At 43.1% G+C, this 19,217-nt stretch overlaps 1 protein-coding gene across 1 annotated transcript; it reads right to left on the reverse strand.

Annotated features, from left to right (window-relative positions):
* Positions 1-4,568: 4,568 nt before the first annotated feature.
* LOC144125674 (tubulin gamma-1 chain-like) lies at positions 4,569-18,812 on the reverse strand. Its single transcript, XM_077659265.1, has 11 exons — positions 18,630-18,812; positions 18,345-18,395; positions 18,212-18,273; positions 17,969-18,136; positions 17,520-17,668; positions 16,606-16,819; positions 16,348-16,497; positions 14,328-14,480; positions 10,361-10,522; positions 6,963-7,154; positions 4,569-5,362 (listed from the first exon to the last, which is right to left on the reverse strand). Exons 1-11 carry the CDS (start codon positions 18,676-18,678, stop codon positions 5,342-5,344), a joined length of 1,371 nt encoding a protein of 456 aa, XP_077515391.1. The 5' UTR covers positions 18,679-18,812; the 3' UTR covers positions 4,569-5,341.
* Between the last annotated feature and the right edge of the window lie 405 nt (positions 18,813-19,217).

The following is a 19,217-nucleotide window of genomic DNA, read 5'->3' on the forward strand; positions in this document are numbered from 1 at the left end:
CAGTGACAATGGGATTGAAAATAAATAGTTAGTAGGGGCTGATTTTGTGAGGCCTCTTTGTGCATCAGTCGCTTTTGATGATTTTTCTTCATGTTTTGAAAGGAAAAAGAAATTGTTTAGTAAAATTTGTCCTCGAATAAAGCGACTTAGTCACTACGAATTAGGAAGATGTCATCTCAGTCTACGTGTAGTCAATACCATCCAAAGGGAAACGCAACCATTTGAATTGCTTTGTTGCTGTACAAGCCACTAAGGAAAGCAGTTGAGAAAATATGACCATTTGTTTTCAGATGTGTTCTCAGCTTCTCACTCCAGAGCAGTGAGGCGACAGATTACTTGGAAGGTAAATTTGACATTATTACGTGGAGTTTTTCACAAACGGTGCAGCAACAAGACAAAGGCACTTCAGAGAATGTTGGAAAAGTGGATGTTGACCGTGCAAAAATATTATATTTGGCAGGTCTTACATGCTCGGCGCTCGTTGTATACAAGAGAAACTTGGGGCTTTGTGAACAGTCTTTACGTTCAAAACAACAAAGGCAGCATAATTCTATGGAATTCGGTGACCCTAATATAGTCCATATTATCACTATCAAGGAAAACCAAATGACTTCTCTCTTTTTAAAAGTGCTGCCGTTGACTTAAAAACACAGCAGTCTGTCATAACCTTTCGATTATCGTGTAGTCGAAGCGAGTGCATCATGCATAAAATACGCCCAAAACTGCCAAAACACTACTGGTCACGAGTGAAACAAGAATGTACAGTCTATTTCCTGATCAGAAGTATTAATAAAGTCGCCACGTGACCGCACAGAAACCGTGTCAGATGCACAGCGCACTGCACGCAACTGACGCGTGGGACCCAACATGCCGCTGCATGGGGGAAACGGCGGCGCAGGGTAGTACGAAGGGTGTCGCCACCCTGAAAGCGGAGGCGAGCGGGCATCCAAGCACCCTACCTCTGCCGGCTGCGGGCGCGCGCGTAGTGGCCGCGCGTGACGTCTGAACCAACGACTACCACCGGCTGATGACGTCACTTGCATGACGTGACGTCGTATGCCAGGTTTTCGTGCGAAAGCCCGGCACCGCGCGTCGCCGTGAGGTGCGAACGTGGGCAATTTTTAAAAATGCACTGTAAATTTCCCCCTCACTTTCGAGGTCCCTAATGCGGCATGGACGCTCCGTGGCCTGTACTCGACATAGTGCAAGCATTTTAAAACCAAGCTCAAACACCCCTTTCTGTGGCCCTTTTTGGGTTTGAAAAGGGGATTGTGCATTGGCGAGGAGGACGCAGCGGCTGATTATGATATCTCTGGAATAATTGAAAGCAGTAACATTCATGATGACTCGATGATGAGACTCATTGATAGTCTTGCCAAGGCTATCTGACTTGTTGCTTTTGGCGTTGAGGCGGGAAGAGAGCCAATGAAGGATGGGAATGGAGGCCAGAGTCCTGCACACCCAGGAGCTTGGCTATCAGTGATATGCAGAGCAGTACTGTGTCCTAGTAGTAAAGACTAAGGCGCACAGCTCTCAAATTGCTGGTTATGGTGCATGGAAGGTAATTTCTTGGCGAGGCCAGTAGAAAGATGTAGGTCTGCTATTTCTACAGCCGTGGCGACGGCCATGAATAGAAGGCATACTGTGGTTCTGATAGTTACTGCTGTCACTTCATCCAAAAATTCAAGTGCCTGGAATTCACGTACGAGGCCTCGCACACCAAATAAAGCTTACCTCATAACAATGTTGGAGAAAATAAGTTTTTTACAAATATCATGCAGCAAATGGACCCAGAAAAAAAAAACTCTTTTCTTGCTCGATCTGTTACATTTTATTCAACGTTGCACTTGAACCAAAAATTGCACTATAAGCACAAAGTGTACATTTAACACTAAATTAGTGGATATGTAACTGTACAAATTAAAAGTGCAATTCTACTTAAATGCACCTGATGGCACTGCAGAAGACAAAAATCTGTTATATATGCTGTGCAAAAGCTATTAAAAACAGCCATTTCAGCCCAGAAAATAAAATATGCGATGGAGACATGACATTGCTGTTAGTCAGCTCAAACTTAAAGGGACTATGCAATAGAATAATTGAGATTACGTAAAGCCGATGAGGGATAGGCATTTCGTCACTCGTCACCCCAACGCAAGAATTTTTGAGGTAGCGTCAATAACAAGGAAGATATAGACAATTAAAAATTATGCTCCTCCTCTCCCCCCTCAACTAGTACACGCGGGGCACCAGACAAAAATAAAGAAAACAGCTCTGGGACTGGGCCCCGCCCATGAATACGTCATCCGCTGACGTTCCTTTTGCAATTTGCAACTTCCGGTTGTCGCTCCTAGCAACCCAGCGTCGGCGGCGTGATTGCGGCATGCGTCGGGTTTCTTTGCTTGTCGTCTGTTGTAGTTAGCAGTAATGGACCCGGACCTTGAGGCGCGACTGCTCGCTCTTACGGCCGCGATGGGCATCGAGCCCTATGCGTTCACGCCATACCGGCTGAACGGCAACGACGACAGTAGCGACTCGGCGAGCCACTGCGAGTGGCTCCGGAACTCCCGACAGAAGGAGGCGGCAGAAAAAATTGAAACAATACGCGTGAAGGCAATGCTCTGGCTTGCGCTTGCCCAAGAGAGTCGCACGGCGGCATGAGCAGACGATTTTCACGGCTACCGGAAGTGTGCCCGTGACGTCGTGGCTGCCGTGGCTCCAGCGAATGACAGCGTGTGGTGGCCTGGGGACGTCATGGGTATAGCGACGTCTTTTTCACGATTTTAGTTTCAAAATCGGTCACTACGAGCATACCAATCGGCCTGTGAATTTTAAAAGACACGGTTTTTAAAAATTCAGAATAAATTGCCGGCTCAGTTCCGAAGACTCATACTTGGTGTGAATGCTTCTTAGCATCATTGCTAAGCATTGAAAACATTTACAAGCGACATTTCATTCATTGCATAGTCCCTTTAAGTTGGACTGAAGACAAAAGTGCAATGACAGCCTGTAATCGGACAAGGCTATTGCAATCGCATAACAGAACACTGACAGGTTGTAGTAGAACTAGTATCATACATTTTCCTTCTTGCTAAGCCTAGACTGAGTAAATAATCTGTATATAATGTCCTCAGTATGTCATAAGCAAGGTATTATATTAAATTATACATTTTTTTGCAGCAAAAACCAATAGAATGTTGGTGACAGTCATCTTATGCGCAAAGCATTACATGCTGGTTAACCGATCAATTAGAAGAACTCTTATACCACTTAAAGAGCTGAAAGTGTGCAAGCAAAAATGTATGCAGACCAAAATAAATACCAAGTAGATTCCCTGATGCAAATCCATGCAAGCCTGAATTCAATATTAAGTGACACACCACAGGCTTCATGGCTGTGGTTGAATTCTTATGTTTCTCTTAAAGTGGACAAAAATATTTCTAGGTAAATGCATTGCTCTCGAGGTTTCACTACACTGCTTCTTTCCCAATAAAACTGAGTATTCAGTTTCAGCTATCTATGTTAATTTCGTATCTATTGATGAAACAACCATCAGAAAATAAATGTGAAGTTTTTCAGTCTGTAAGAGATGATTCCTAGAAATACATCATGAATTTAATTCTTATGCAAGCACACCTTACTATGTGAAACACCTATGCAGGCCATCTATGCTGGTATGCAGCCCCGTGTAAGAAATCCCGAACAAGTGAAAAACTTTACTGCTGGAGACAGCTGCTGACCTGAACTTAAAATGTGTATCCCTAGAAGCAGTGCACTAGTACATCCTTATATGGCTGCAAATGATGGCACTGGCAGTTTCAGTGCTTAGGGAAAAGAATTCTGTAACCTCTACTGCACAAAAAGAAAGCACAGTCTTCAACCAGATGCAGCCAACTCCGCTTCTCCTAGTCGAAACAGCAGAGTGAGGCTCCATTCCCTTCGCATGATCGAGTTTGTGTTTCAAGAAGATGGAAAAAATTGATGGGCGAGCATACAATGTGATGTGACTAATCTGCATTAGCAGTACTGGTCCTACATTCCGGCTTTACATCTTCACTTTCAAAATGGTCGCCTCTCTATTGCATCTTTGCTTTTGATTTCACTGTCGTTTTTTCGTTCCACAGCTACGGAGGTGTCTGCTAGATAGAACAACCTGCAGGGTGGTGGGTTAAAAAATAATCACCCTTGGAGACAGAAAAAGGCACTCTTAAAAAAGCACTCCAATGAGCAGTCGTCAATGTTCCTTAAATTTTTTAAACTGTCTGGCTTCGATCCAGGGTCTCAAAAATAATTGGGGGGTGGGGGGGGGGAGCAGTTCACCCCCCCACACACACATTTCTCCATAGGGGGAACATCCCTCCGGTCTCCAACTGCTTGCACTTAGGTTTCTGACAAACGCTTCAATTCTAGAGAGCATTATTAATGCCAAGAACAGTGGGGCTGAGCCAGTTAGCTTTATAGACAGTCATAACGTTAATTTCAGTAACCTAAAAAAAATCATGTTCAAACAGAAGTCGTTGATTGACTGACCCCTGTTCATGAGCATGCTTAGCAGAATTGAAACAGACTATGTGCAAACATTTTTAATGCAGTCGATCACTCCTCGTGTATACATCCTTATAAAGCTGCCCATTTAAATTTAAGTTTTATATGCATTAACAAATACACTTTGGTACAGTGAAATCTAAAAATATAAACAAAAAGTAAATGAACTGGAGAAATATTTAAATTAAATGTGAAATTAATAAACAGATAACTAAAAAATTTGAAACCGTTTCCCCATTCAAAAAAAAAATGGTTCCAGAGTCTCTGCTTAGATCATATATTTTCTATCATACTAAACTAAAATTACAATGCCAAAATGCAAGAGTAAAGCATAATGTTACTCATTCGGCATTACTTAGCACCTAGCATGTTGCATTCTTCAATTTTTTACATCTTAGGTGAAAGCCAAAGTACTCCCCACAGATATTTTACAAGAGATTACAATGTTAACATTTGGCACAAACATTCTTAACACACATTGTTCTTGTTTTCACACTTAAAGCAACATGCAAGAAAATCAATACACAAACGTAACTAACACGGACAAAAAATGGCGAATGCTGTTGACAGCGCAGAACTGTGCTATAATGTTGCCCATTAGGACACTGTACAGAAATTGAGATTTATAGAGCGTACTTGAACTGTCCAAGACAGCATGTGTGTGCGTATTCCATCAACATAATGTAACACAGGTTGTGACCAGAAATTGAGCAGCAAGTCTAACAGCAGTGTTTACAAAGTTCACAGATGCAAGTGGCAACCAGACAACCAGTTTTTGGTCAGGTGCTTGCCTCCCTCATTTAGATGCCATGGAAGACTGGAAAAAAAATTAATAATAATAAATAAAAAACAAGGGCACTAAATAACCTTAAAGACTCTGTCTTTAGGCTACAGAGCAATTATTATTCCATATTTTCTTGCTTTTTGGCCATGTGCAGAGGTGCTTCAAGACAGTGAATCTTGAATGTTGAAATTAAGGTGAACAGGAACAGCTGATTTCTGTACGGAGCATGTGTCTTTTTTGCATCAGGTATGCATACTTTAACTAATGTTTACTAGTCGCAGGGCATCAGGAAGTGACCTTTATGCCTCAAACTAGGGACAGAGACCAGATTCGTGGCTCAAATCAAACAAACTTTATTGCTAGCATGCTGCAAAACAGGCATTTAACCAAGGAAAGGGGAGGGCTACATGCCACCCCCCCCCAACCCCCTCCGCTCCCAAAATCAAGCCTTCACAGCACTCCGCCTCAACATTCCTGGAAGCGCTCTCGTTGAGCATGAGCCTCCCCTCTGTTCTTGTACGAGAAATTACCTTGGGCACCCTCCAAGGAAAAGCCTGGCTATGTGCCTGCTGCAAAACCTAAAGCAACCTCTTTTGGCAGCCCGCAACTTATGCAGGGATTGTCAGCATAAACTTGAAGCACAATTCAGCAGGCACAAAACAAACAGTAGTTTTTCTTCGTCCTTTTTCCTGCCAAAGATACAAACCTTTGTCCTACTTAGCTTCAGCCACTCTAGACTAGCAGAAAACAGTGGGGCCAGTGGTCAAATATAAACGGCAACTGTTATGACATATGGCTTTGCTCTCGTAACTGGATAAATGATAAATTACTTTCTTTAGTGAAGTAAAATACATGTAGTTGTGCACCCTGAACGAAGAGGTTATGACCAGAAGAAAATCGTTATGAGTTTCAATCTGGGTGTACCCTTAGTCATTACCCAGAGGGAAGCCATGAAGGGAGCGAAAAGGGTGGAGAAAGAAACAGGCATAGCCTTGATAGAAAGTGTTTGGGCCACACGTTCTGCCTTTGAGCCATACAGTGGAACACTTATGGCAAACCAAAAGACCAAATGGTCTCTTGAAAGGTGAGGATGAGGGTTCTCCTTGCTTTAGACCTTGAAGGGTGCCACAAGTGCTTCTCTACATGGCTCAGTACAACATGTGGCCTCAAGACTTCTGACTAAGGGTGTACACGCTTGCAGTTATTCTCCGCTGCTTTAGCATTCTCTTACATAATTATACACATGAATTTGCTTCACCTGTCTCGCATGGCTGCCCTGCACATGTGCACCTCTCCTTCTGTGCCCTCTCATGTGCTGGTTGAAAACAAACTTCCAGCTTTTACTTCTAGGCGGTAACAGCTGTAAAGCACACACCTGCTACTTAACATGCGTAGTCGGTGCCTGATGGATGCGGATCGCACTTGCGCCTTCCACATGAGTTTCTTTTCATACAGTTTTCTGGGTAGAAGACAAAGTTTTACGTACCCCCCAGAGGGCACCACATCTTGGAGAAAAGGCGGATTGGTAAACTAAAGGCTCCTCTTTTGGTCATTTCTTTCTCTTGCAGCACAGCACTGATCATCTGCTCTGTGCCAGTAGTTTCATTGGTGAAATTTACAGAGGTGCAAGTACCTGGCGTGTGGCCCAGGTGAGGTAGTCTGCCTTGGTGGCTGCTACATATTCGTCGACTAGGCTTTGGACAATGTCTCGGGAATTGTCCAGCCCGTCAAGATTGTCCTGGAACATGGGCTCTTTACGGAACTGTTCCAGAAAGGCCTCCCTTTTCCGCAGTTTGTCAAATTGCTGCAAGGTGCGCTGGAACAGCTGCATGCAAAAAGAGGCTGTCAAAGGCAAGAACCTGTGGGACAAAGGGACGCAACAACAGCTAAGCTAGGAAAAAATCAATAAACGCTGCAATGCTTGTCCACTGTTGGAGAAAGCATTGGTGTAAGAAGCTCGCTTATTGTGGACGTCCATGAGCCGGTATCCAGAAAGCATATGCAGAGAGAGAGTGGGAAGTGATTGCAGTAAAGTAAACTTCAGTCTAGCAAGGCACACATCAACTAAGTAGTAAACGGTTCATCACTCAAGCAGAATGAGAATGGACCACATGAAACTTCTCAGCAAATCTAGTTGATGTGGGATGAAGTACCAGCATACTGTTTCACGCCCTCTCTGAACCAGTGCATAGGTCTGCAGGGAACCTGCTTGTGGTACTTTCACAGGATCCCTGCCTTGCACTCCCATGTTGTCTATAACTTGTACAAGAAAGTAATGAGCGAAATACACGTTAGCTGTTTTTCCTTAGTAAAATGGGTGGCAGTATTTTGCTAGCACCATGTAATTATAACAATACATATAGAAGAGAACAGTGCACTACAGCTGTGTCCAAGCTACAGGTCCTTGAAAGCACTATGGACAAGGCAAGGTGCGATAATGGTAGTCAGACGATATCCTGCACATATTGTGAGCACTGCAATAAATCTTCAGTTATTAGTCGGCACTTGTGACTGTCGTTTTCTGATCTGTGCCCCCTTTTTGGCGCACTGTTTTTGTTATATGATATCGTGTATATATGTCTAATAAGTACTAACAAAAAAATAATGCTCTCGTGAAATAAAGTTCTGAATCGTTTGACTGGTGCACGCTGCTCCTACAAACATAAGAATGCAGCACTAGCTAAAGAGGTACACCCCTCAGCCAGGGAGCTACACCAAAAGGAATGTAAAGACTAGCACCATTTTAGATCCCCAGAACCTGTCAGAGGCCTATATTACATGATAATTTGCCATCCTTAAGCTCTAACATCCTAGACTGTAATAAAACTTACCAACTGCTGCGCAAGCAATAAACATTTAGTATTATGTCTAAACTGTCCACTGTGAGAATGGCATGGCAGTGATTCGACCAGCAGTGAATTTGAGACTAGTGGGCCAACTGCTTCTGGTAGATACTTCTAGGCAAACACAGAAAATGACACACATGCTCTTTTTCCTGAAGAAGCATCTGGAATCAATACAACAGTGAACTTGACCTGCCACTGCCCGTTCAATAGAAAAAAGTTGAGATTTTTGGTACTCAATAGGGGAACAATGAGAAGCTAATTTTGAAACAAGGAAGAAAATTTCAACTATACAACTGAAAAGCCTTTTCAGAGCAACAACAATGCTTATTCTTCAACTGTGTAACAGGAGCGGTATGTATTGATTGAAATGTAGTAAAGCGATAGTACCAAACGCTCTTTTTTTCCTCACACTGTCAAGACCAGTGTTGTAGGCATTACCGAAAAAAAGTAACTACATACGTTACTCATTACGCCAAAAATAAAGGATTGTGTTACCACCCTACGTTAGCTACATAAAAAAGTAACGCGTTACTTTTGCCGTTACTTAAAAAAAGTACCACAAGTTACTTTGCTGTTATTCCATGGCTATAAATTTTAATCAGTGCGTCTTCGCTGCAAAAACTCACAATAACAATTTTATAAAGCTCATATTTCGCATAAAACTTCTATCCCAAACAACGGTTTTTCCCGAAATCCTGATTTAACAAGATACTTTGCACAAATGTGCAGGAGCTCAGCAATGTTATAGTGGCCTAAAGTTGCCTGTAGAGTTGTATGTGATGGCTTCTAACTCTGTGGCATATGGTGAAGCCATTTTCTGAATGTGAAATTAAACACAAGATGACACTTAATCAACAATTCTGACTTCACAAAGAAAGCATTGCTGAACTCTCAATATATTTACAGTAATTCTGAAAAATGTGATGTTCCAAAATGCTCGGTATGCTTCCACTCTTTAGAGAGTTGTTTGTGTGAGTGGTTTAAGAAGGGGTGTTAGCTGAAGGCAAATGTGTGAATGCGTGTTCGTCATGTGTTTCGTGCTTTATGCATATTCTATTCTGTCTTTCCTTTTTTTAGTTGAGTGCGTAGTCAAGGGCAGGTGTTTTCTGGAATGCATGCGAGCCAGCCGCAACGAGGGTCGTTGAGAGCGCCCATACATTTTGTTTATTTCCGACGTCACTTTAGGTGCTCTGCTCTTCTTTTTTTTCTAAAAAAGGAGGTGGAGGGGGGACAATTGGAATTAAAGGTAACTAGAAATGTGACACCTCACGTTACCGAAAAATGTTAATGTAAATTACCTGTTACAGTTCCGAAATGGTAATGAGTACATTACTAAGTTACCGGAAAAAGGAACGCATTACGGGTAACGCCACTGCTTGTAAAGCATTACCGCCAACACTTGTCAAAACTAATCTCCTCAGACTGAATTTCACATTCTGTAGGCGCAAAGTTAACTTTCCCTTCACACGGTGTGTAGTTTAATAGTCAATACTATTTCGTAAAAGAGCTTTATGCAAAACAAAGAAAATTCTGTAGATGCACATATTAATTTTTACACAAAGAGCAAACCCATTTTGCAAAACTGAAAACCCTTCTGAATTTCTGTTTGGTTTCATTCCATAGAACACTTGTCTTCATACAGCTCAGAAATCAGAAGCATCAGTCATAACAAGAACTATCAAAAGCTCCGAATTAAAAAAAAAACAAGACAATAGAGTAAACACAGTGTTAGAAAAGAACAGCGAGTGCCCAATGCACCATTATTTTGTTGGCTGTGTAGCTATTCATAACACTGCAACTTAACAGCTGATACACTGAAAAATTTAACTTGTGCGTAGTTCATCATCAATTGCCATCTGCTTTTGCTGCAAATGGTGGTGCTGAAGGAATGGTCTATTTCCCATCATGCAGCAAATTTACATTTCTGCTCATGCCTTCACACTGATAAGCATCCACAATAACACAAGGAAGGGTGCTGCAATCAATTCATGAACGATGAATCGAAGCCTCGCACAATGTGCATTGCATTTTTGATAATTTCATTCAACTAATTGTAAAAATACAACAACAAACCAAGAAAATGCAAATCTCTATTATGAATGCACTTTCTCTATTTTATTGTTAGTTAAAAAATGCAATGGTTCCTTAGTCAGCTACAACTGTACTCAGCAAGACGTGCGCATACCGAGGTGATGCCCGTGTGGTTGGCAAGCATGAGGCCGCTGACCCGGTGCTGTGTTTGGACATAAGGCGACTTGCGAGACAGTGCCACCTGGATACTGGCCGGTCCCCAAGGGATGAATTGCACTAGTTTGCGCTCACGGATCCTCTGCAGGCTCTTGTGCACCTGCATGCACCAGAATTCACTCAAAGTCGGCACAGAATCTTTCCCAAAGTTTGAAGGCCTGCACACACTCAAATCAAATATTTTCTGAGCAAAAGTGACACCTCATATTACGGACAGCTTCTGCACATCTGCAAGCAGCACTTTCCATGACCAACAACTGTACCAAATGTAGCAGCATGACAGAATGTGCTACTGTGCCCTCCTGCCTTTAGAAACCGTAGTGACAGTATATTCTGAAGACTGTGATAGCGAACGGTCACAACTTGAAGTGCAACAAGATGGAACTTCTGTGAAAACTTATCTCTTTACCTCTTATTAAAACTGGGCTGCTGAGGCAGCCTAGAAGTTCATATATTATTGAAAATGCAGTAGAAACCTATTTAGATAAAGTCTGTTAAGATAAAACCTTCGAGAAGATGACCAATACAAGACAATTTGGTTGGTTCTCCAAAATATTCCATGTAAAAAAATTGATCCTGGCCGCAGCAGTCGCATTCTGATGAAGACGAAATGCTAAAGACCCATAGCATGTGATGTCAGTGCACGTTAAAGAACGCAATGTGGTCGAAATTATCCAAAGTCCTCCTCCACTAAGGTGTTCCTCATAGCCCGAGTTGCTTTGGCACATTAAACCTGTTAAACCATAAACCAACCAATGTAAAAAAAACTGCCTTAATATGAACTGTTTTGCGCTTGCTTCGGTTAAGATGAACTTTCGCTACGACCACGAACCGTCATGATCCCACGCAACGGCACTCACGGGATGTCTGCGTGGCAGTGTCGAGCAAAGGAAAAATATATGAAACGCTTCCATGTAAGAAAGCGCACCCCCACATGATAGCTTCCGCGGATAACTGCACGAAGTTGTACGGAAGCTAACTTGTGGCACTTCTTCGCGGAGAAGCTTTCTTGCTGATGCTGAGAGGGCAGGCTACCTTTATTGCTCCTGCCTGCGCGTGGCACAGAGATGCCAGATCTCAGTACTGTGCGTGCGCCACATGCCACGCATTGCTTCTGGTGGACAAGAGGCATGCAGGCACGCACTGCATAGGCTCATTCATGGTGTAAAGAGGGTCAACCGGTGGCGCACTGCCATAGCCTGCAGTGGACGGAAAGGCACATGGTGCACCTGCTAGTAGAGTTGCTCTCAGCTATGCTGTGGACAAAGCAAAATAAAAGAGAGCCACATGGCTACGCAGCTGGGGGCCTTCAGAGTGCTTAAAGCCTCAAAGATCATGTCAGGAACTAAAAAAAAATCAAATTGCAGATGCTATGAGAGAGAGAGAAACAGCAAAAAAAAAAAAAATTAAAGGTGCACTTAAGCGTCCTTACGTGCGGAAATGCAAAACCTTTTCGAGATCTGTTGCCTCCACTGTTACTTCATAATGTAATAATTCACTTCTTGCAATTATTTAATTAGGGAGTTGATTGATAAACTAAATCAATTAGTTAATGTATTATCATTGCATTAATTAAGGTGTTAACCATTAACCAATACTAATGCATTATTGCTAATTAATTAGTTCTATTGATTAATGATACATCAATTTCATTGTTATTTTAATTGTTTGTTGTATTCTGGGGGCATTACTATAAATTCACAAATTCCGTGAATTACTTGGAGTAATTAGTGGAATTAAATGCCTTACTGTTTAATTAATTATTTTATTTATTAATTTAGTGATTTCAACTTTCCATTCAAGCATTATTAGTAATTAAAATCATAATTACATTGTTACTGGATGATTGGCAGTTCATGAGTCCCTGTCCACGTTACTCATGAGGCAAGAAATGCTTTTGCATTAAAAGAGATAGTGAAAGAAAACTAGACCACTGCTGACTCAACTAAGATAACGTGACTTACTTTCATGCCCTCACATGCACACTGGCATAAGGCCCCCAATTTCTTTCGGCGGAAAATTTTAAATTCCGTGGGCTGCGAACAGAGAATCTACGATATTTCTTGGGAGATATCAAAGAATTTTTTTTTTCTCCGAGCTGGTCAAGTTAGCTAAGCAACCTTTGCCACCAGACTTGCGAGCCAATAGCAGAAGCCAGCTTTTCAGTAAGCTTGATCAAGTGCAAAGGGGAAGGTAAGATGGCTATGGTTGTGGAAAGGTTGCGGTATGGGTTGCTGAGAAGTGTGTTGTAGGGAAAACAAAGAAGGGCAAGCGCGCGCAGGACTGGGCAGCTCGAAACACCAAATAGCAGCGGTATGGTGGCGACTGGGCTGCTGCTGCATGGGAGACTGCGTGCATTAATCTATTGGGGGCTTTGCTTCTCTAGATAGTGGTGCGTGCATCTGAAGTGTTGCCTTTCACGTGACGTCAATGCATCCGTTGAGTTGTATAAAGAATGACCACATGGCTGCTAACACACAATTCCTCAAAAAAAACTTAATTTCACGATTTTTCGCGGAATTGTAGAAACTTGAGGAATGTTCACACTGGTGAGTCACAGAGGTTGCACGACATAATCAAGCTGATCCATAATGGAAGGGGAGCCCCAAAGAAGTCGCCAGCGACCCTTTTGGTGCAGTTGCTCATGGACAGATTTCTTGTGATGTCACCTCATGTCACATCCTGATGTTAACAGCGCAGAATGTTGACAACACACGAGAAGAGAAGCACACACAACGAGGATGGAAAATCAACAAGCCCAAGCTGCTGTTCTGGTTCATGTCACAGAACTCCTCAACCAATTAGCAGCGTTGCAGGGTACCACACCATATCATGTGATGTTAATATCTGAGTTCTTGCTCGGCCGGGAAACTCAAGCCACAGTACACAGCAGCCGTTTGCGCATGCACCTGTTCTTGGCATCAATGTTCAAATATTCATGCTTCGGCGGCCGTATTGCACATTCTGCTGCATGTGCTGTTCTTTTTTTTCCTATATATGACAAGATGCTCATGTGTCTGTCATGAAATTTTTCACAGAGGCAATCAACAACATCGTAAAATATTTTTTTCACTCCTATGATTACGCACTCTCACTAAGAGTCACTAGCTAGGTGACCTGCATGTGTCTTCGGCCTGTTCTCCACATGTGGTAGTAAAGGTACAGCATGTTATATGGTGAGACAAACATGTCAAGGCATCCAGAACGAAGAGACTGACTTTCAGTAGCGCCCTTCGTCACGCGCATGCTCCTGGGTCTGGAGACGGCTCGGGTGGCTAGCTACTTGCCGCCACTTCAAGCATGGGCACATACACAGGCACCGCTGGTATTCATCGTTAGTGCAATACAGCTTTCTAGGCCTTTCAAATCCACATTACATTTCATTATGGTCCCTACTTCTTTCGCTCACACCGTCACGTGCGAGCTGAATGGGGAGAGGGCATGCGAGTGCACCTCTCCTCCCCCGCCAACTCTCGTTCGGAGAGAGAGGTCTCTGGAAGGGAGTCGCAAACTCGAATTGCCTGTACGAACACTTCTTGTTGCTAGGTGCCCATCACTGAATGATGCCTTCGCGACACGCCAGTGTACCTTTAGGTATATGCTCCACTTGCAATTATTCTCTAACTGCAATGTCACTTTACTAATTGTTTTCTTGCAGCATATGTTTGGACATGCACAGCACGCTCACATATCATTTTTGTGGGCGCTTCTGTCAAGATGAACTTCCGATAAGACAAACAGATTTTCTTGTTCCTTCAGATTCGTTTTAAAGGAAGTTTACAAAATCTCAGCCTCCTTTCTTTTTAAACTCCCACAGGATGAAGCTCAAGCTAATACTCACAACAGAAACTGTGAGCAGCAGTAGCAGGTGTTAAAAACAGTCACTCCGACTTGGGAAGGCTTACCTGAGTTGGATCCACTTCACCTTGGATAATGTTAAGGATGCTGATGTAGCAGTGGCTGGCCGAACGGTCATGTGCAATAGAGACCATCATGTTCTTGGGTTGCAGCAGCCGCCTCATCACATCCAGCACCGTTGTCTTCCGCACACTGGGTGCCTACAGCCAAGCCACAGGTTTCTTTACGAACAAGAACTGCCCACAAAGCTACCAAAACAACAGAACCATGCAACCGATGATCATTTTTACATGGACAACCAAACTTTCTTGAGCTTAACTCAACTGAAAATATAGGCGATGTTATGCAATTAGCCATGATACCATCAAGTGTTTCAAGAATAAACCTACTGGAGCCAGTTCTGTGCTGCCTGGCGATAGTCAACTGAAAAATGGTGGCATGCCCAGCAGAAGGTATACTTGAAAGCAGAATGCGAAGTTTAACGAAGTGGCTGGTTGGTTATGCATTTAACAAAACCAGCGCTTGACGACATGAACAAAAAGCTGTGTGAGTGTCTCACCTTTCTGTCCATGTCGTCAAGCGCTGGTTTTGATAAATTGAAAGCAGAAATTTGATTTCGTTTCTGTCTATTCTTTACAGGCTGACATTCCTATCTTTGATGTTTGTAATTCTCTTCTGCCCACAACTCAAGCCAACACAGCTGCTCTGCCAGCCCTCCTACCCACATATCATTGCTAAGCCAAAGCAGCACACCTGTTATGTAAACAAAATGAACAACATTTATTTATTTGCAAATACTGCAGCCCGCCAGGGGCTATTGCAGGAGTGGGGATATAGAATACATGAAAAGAGTAGATATGTTCATAAATGCAAGTGTGCATACATAAAAAGTACAAACAAAATACAATATAATATGAACAAAGCAAGGTGTCAGTGAAATTCAATGGCAGACAAATATTGCGGAAATAGAAACGAATAGAAACAAAATAGAAACGAAAACGAATTTCACCAGGCAGGGAGTTCCAGCACTCGATGGTACGTGGGAAGAACCTGAATTTGTACATGTCAGTCCGTGCGTAAAGTGGAGAAATGTTTAAACAGTGGTGGCAACTAGTAGATAATGCAGCAGAAAAGATAACATGGGTGTTCGCTGCCATAAGGAGCGGTGAGTTAATGATCGTGTAAATATATTTGAGGCACTCGATGTACCGGCGTGTTGAAAGTGGAGTTAGAGACAATGCGCTAAGATTAGATGAAGGCGAAAATTCTTTGTCATAGCGACAATAGATAACGATTTGACTTCTTCTGGACAGATTCAATTTTATCCCAGTATACTTGCTGATACGGATTCCAAACAACTGAGAATATTATGATTAGATTAGCATTCTTATGAGAAAATAAGCTGGTCATTGTGTAAACGTGCAAGTGAAAAGGAAAAAAGCTGACTCAACAGCGGCAAAGAGACAGGCTCAGTTGGTAGCTGTAAAATCTGAATGGATCTGGACTATGGTCACCCAATATGAGGTTGTGAAATAAGAAGCAAAAACCTTGCTCCTATCTTCGGTGGGACCATTAAATAATAACTCCTGGGGATGCATAAACTTCAACTGGTGCAGTTCCCAATGTTATCCTGCTGCAGTGATAGCTTCCTGCTGGATGGCTTTTTGCTGTGTGTTCTTCTGGCACACAGGAAATGAGCTTGGCATGTGTGTCAAGTTCCGAAGCCGCATGTTTCAACAAATTACAATAGTTGTGATCATGTTTTCCTGGTCAACGCTGCAGCAAGCATGTGTTCATGATGTAAAAAAGGCAAATGGCCAAATGTTGAAAGAAATGTTCCGTTCTTCATTTCCCGTTTCCATACTTGTCAACTATGTGGCATCAAATTCACGTAGGAAAGAAATGTCTCCACCATAAGCTTTTCTCACCACAGTTTGCTCCTAATGCCAAATGGCATGCACTGAAAATGACATCCTCCAGGGCAATTTACCAAGACTACAACCACTGGGCTACATGGCCTGGCTAACTAGCTTGCCAACCAGATACTGCTGGAGACGCAGCGCTTACCTCATGGTCAGTGGTCAATGGTGTGTAACCTGTCATCAGGAAGTGCAGTTTTGGAGTTGGGATAAGTGGAGCCACCAGTCCAATGAGGTTGTTATTCATGTAGCTGGGATAGCGAAGTGTGGTTGTGCTCACAGACATGATTGTTGACACCTGTAATTTGAACAATAAAAGCAAATTATGTACAACTCTGCAAACTGAAGATGCAGGCAGCTGCTCCTGTAACAAATTGAACAAGTAATAAAGGGAACAGACACCCACCAATGAGTTAATGTGGGCAAACGATGGGTTCTCAATGTGCAGCCGGTCAACAGCAATCTGGTTAAGAGCCGCATTGTCGAGAACCACCACTGAGTCAGCGTTTTGTGTCAGTCTGTGTAGCGTGAGAAGGGAGTTGTATGGCTGAACCACCACATCACTCATTTCATCTTGATTCGGAAACACGGAGTATGTCTGGATTAGTTTTTTCGGAAACCTGGAATGCAAAAAGGCACACAGGCACATCAAGAACAGTGTATTTATGCAGCACTACATTCCCTGACAGACAAAGCCATGAAAAATTTTACAAGGTCATTGCTAAAAGTGCGATGACTTTACAACAGATGACTATGAACATGCGAATGCTATTACATGTGCTGGGAATCCTGCTCACCTATCATCATCCCACAAATACCCTTTTTAGTTGAACATACTCATCACAGGTTATGCTATAAAATAAAGATGACCAAACTGCCTATCTGGCATCACTTTCTGCGTACCAAGCCACCAGGCATGCATAAATGCATAAGCACACACACACAAACAAAAATGGGATGTTAGGTGATCACTGAGGTCTATGAATAGTACAACCTCGATGTTTTTGTACCTGGCAGAGTGGCAGAGGGATGAGATAAAAGAACTTAGACAATTGTGAATATGCAATTCATTTTAGTTACACTTCCAATGCTAAACTTGCAAATATCTAGATATTTGTTGATAGTAATAGTACCCATACTGTCTTTGTATGTATTCATCTAAATATGCAGTGCTGTTTAATTTCAAGAATAGTAAAACGTTGTGAGGAAATTTAACAAAATAAGGCATGCTGCAAAATGCATTTCTTCCTAACTAAACACAAGCTTTGTTTTTCTTTTGCTAGCAAATACACTGGTAACTATAACACATATCAGATGTACCTATCATTAAGGTGCTCGAGGATGTATGAGCCCATGCCAGAGCCAGTTCCACCAGCAATTGAGTGGCACAGCACGAAGCCCTCCAGGGAGTCACTGCCATCGGCTTCTCTATCAATGATGTCAAAAACATCTTCATGCAGGCGCTCTCCCTGGGTTTAGGAAAGAAGTATCTCCTTGAAAACATAGGCACAAAAACCTTACCCACAATACTCTCTCGTGTCATATAACACACGCTTTCAGGCAAATCATACAGAAGTATTAAGAGGAAGAAAGTTAGAAGTTTGCATTAATGTACAGATCACAGAAAGCTAAATTCAGTGTTGCATAAACCTCTCTTAATTAGATGGTACACTAGAGTTAACAATTAGGAGCCTTATTGGCCCACTAGCTAATAATGATCTACATTAGAGTCGAGCACAGCAACAACTGCAGACTCAAGGTTTTCGTACCTGCGAGTAGCCAACAGCCCAGTTGTTGCCAGCGCCGCCTCCAGACTGCGACAGGTAGACGTTCTCCTGGTTGTAGAGCTTTGCGTATGGCGAGTTCATTATGGTGTTGATGACCCGTGGTTCAAGATCTAGAAGCACTGCACGAGGGATGTAATGCTGATCGTCCGCCTGAGGGGAGACACACGCGTGGCGTTTAGGGTGGATACATCAGGCAAAGCAACTGCGTGGGCAAAATGCGCAGACCTGGTAAAAGAAGACGTCTTTCCGGTCAATTCCGTCAGTCGCGAAGTTTTCGAGGACTCCCTCTAAAAGCATGAAAGTTACTGTTAGACTTCCGCAAAGCAACTAAGAAGCAAGTGAAGGACCGAGGCCATACCGGGGTTGATGCCATGCTCAGCACAAAGCTTCTTCCAGAATTCGAAGCCAACTGAAAACAAAGTCTCAAATGTAATCGGCAGCAGTTTCATTATGCCAAAGTAAAGATCTGAACACGCGTTTCGTGAAAGTACGCGTTTCATTACTAGCAAAGAAATGAAGCTGAACTTTAAAAGCAACTCATTTGCAAAGAAGAGATTGTTTCGAGCAGACGCCGTTCCCGCCACAAACGACCAGCAAGCTTCAAACACAGATCAAAACACAAATGCAGACGCAGCCACCGTACTCTGATTGCCACATTGGCCAAGCTGCAGCATGATCATTTCCCGGGGCATTGTGCTTCAGCCTGGGGTCGCCGAAGCGTTTCAGGTAAAGGGACTCAACTCGGTGCACCACAAACACAAACGGAGCGAAAGGGACGCGGCAGCCTATCACCGCAGCGGTACCACCTCGCCACTGCCGCTTCTTATGAAATGGGAAACAGTGGAAACGGTTTTTGAACTGTCGGCAACCGCCGTCAAGGTGCGCTAGCATCGCTAGCGTTAGACAAGTCACATGGACAAGTCAAGCCATGATACAGTGAACTAGAACATACCTAGTGGCGCGACCGCCTCCGCCGGAGCATGCCTTGAGTGGTAGAAAGTTGCGGCGGCGCTGCAATCGACCGCACTTGAAAGCGCGTCAGTCTTCGGGCCGCTGTTCTGCTAAGATAAGCGCTTCGTGTGGCGTTTGATGCGGCTTCAGTTTACTACCACGGGGTGTTGTAAGAGTAGCCAGGGCCAGATGTTCTTGCAGCTTCGTTTTACTCATGTCAAGGCTTCGATACTGTCGTGGGGACAAGTTGTAGTTGTGCTGTCAGGCCAGAAACGGGCAC

Source organism: Amblyomma americanum, chromosome 3, assembly GCF_052857255.1.
Source record: "Amblyomma americanum isolate KBUSLIRL-KWMA chromosome 3, ASM5285725v1, whole genome shotgun sequence".
NCBI lineage: Eukaryota > Metazoa > Arthropoda > Arachnida > Ixodida > Ixodidae > Amblyomma > Amblyomma americanum.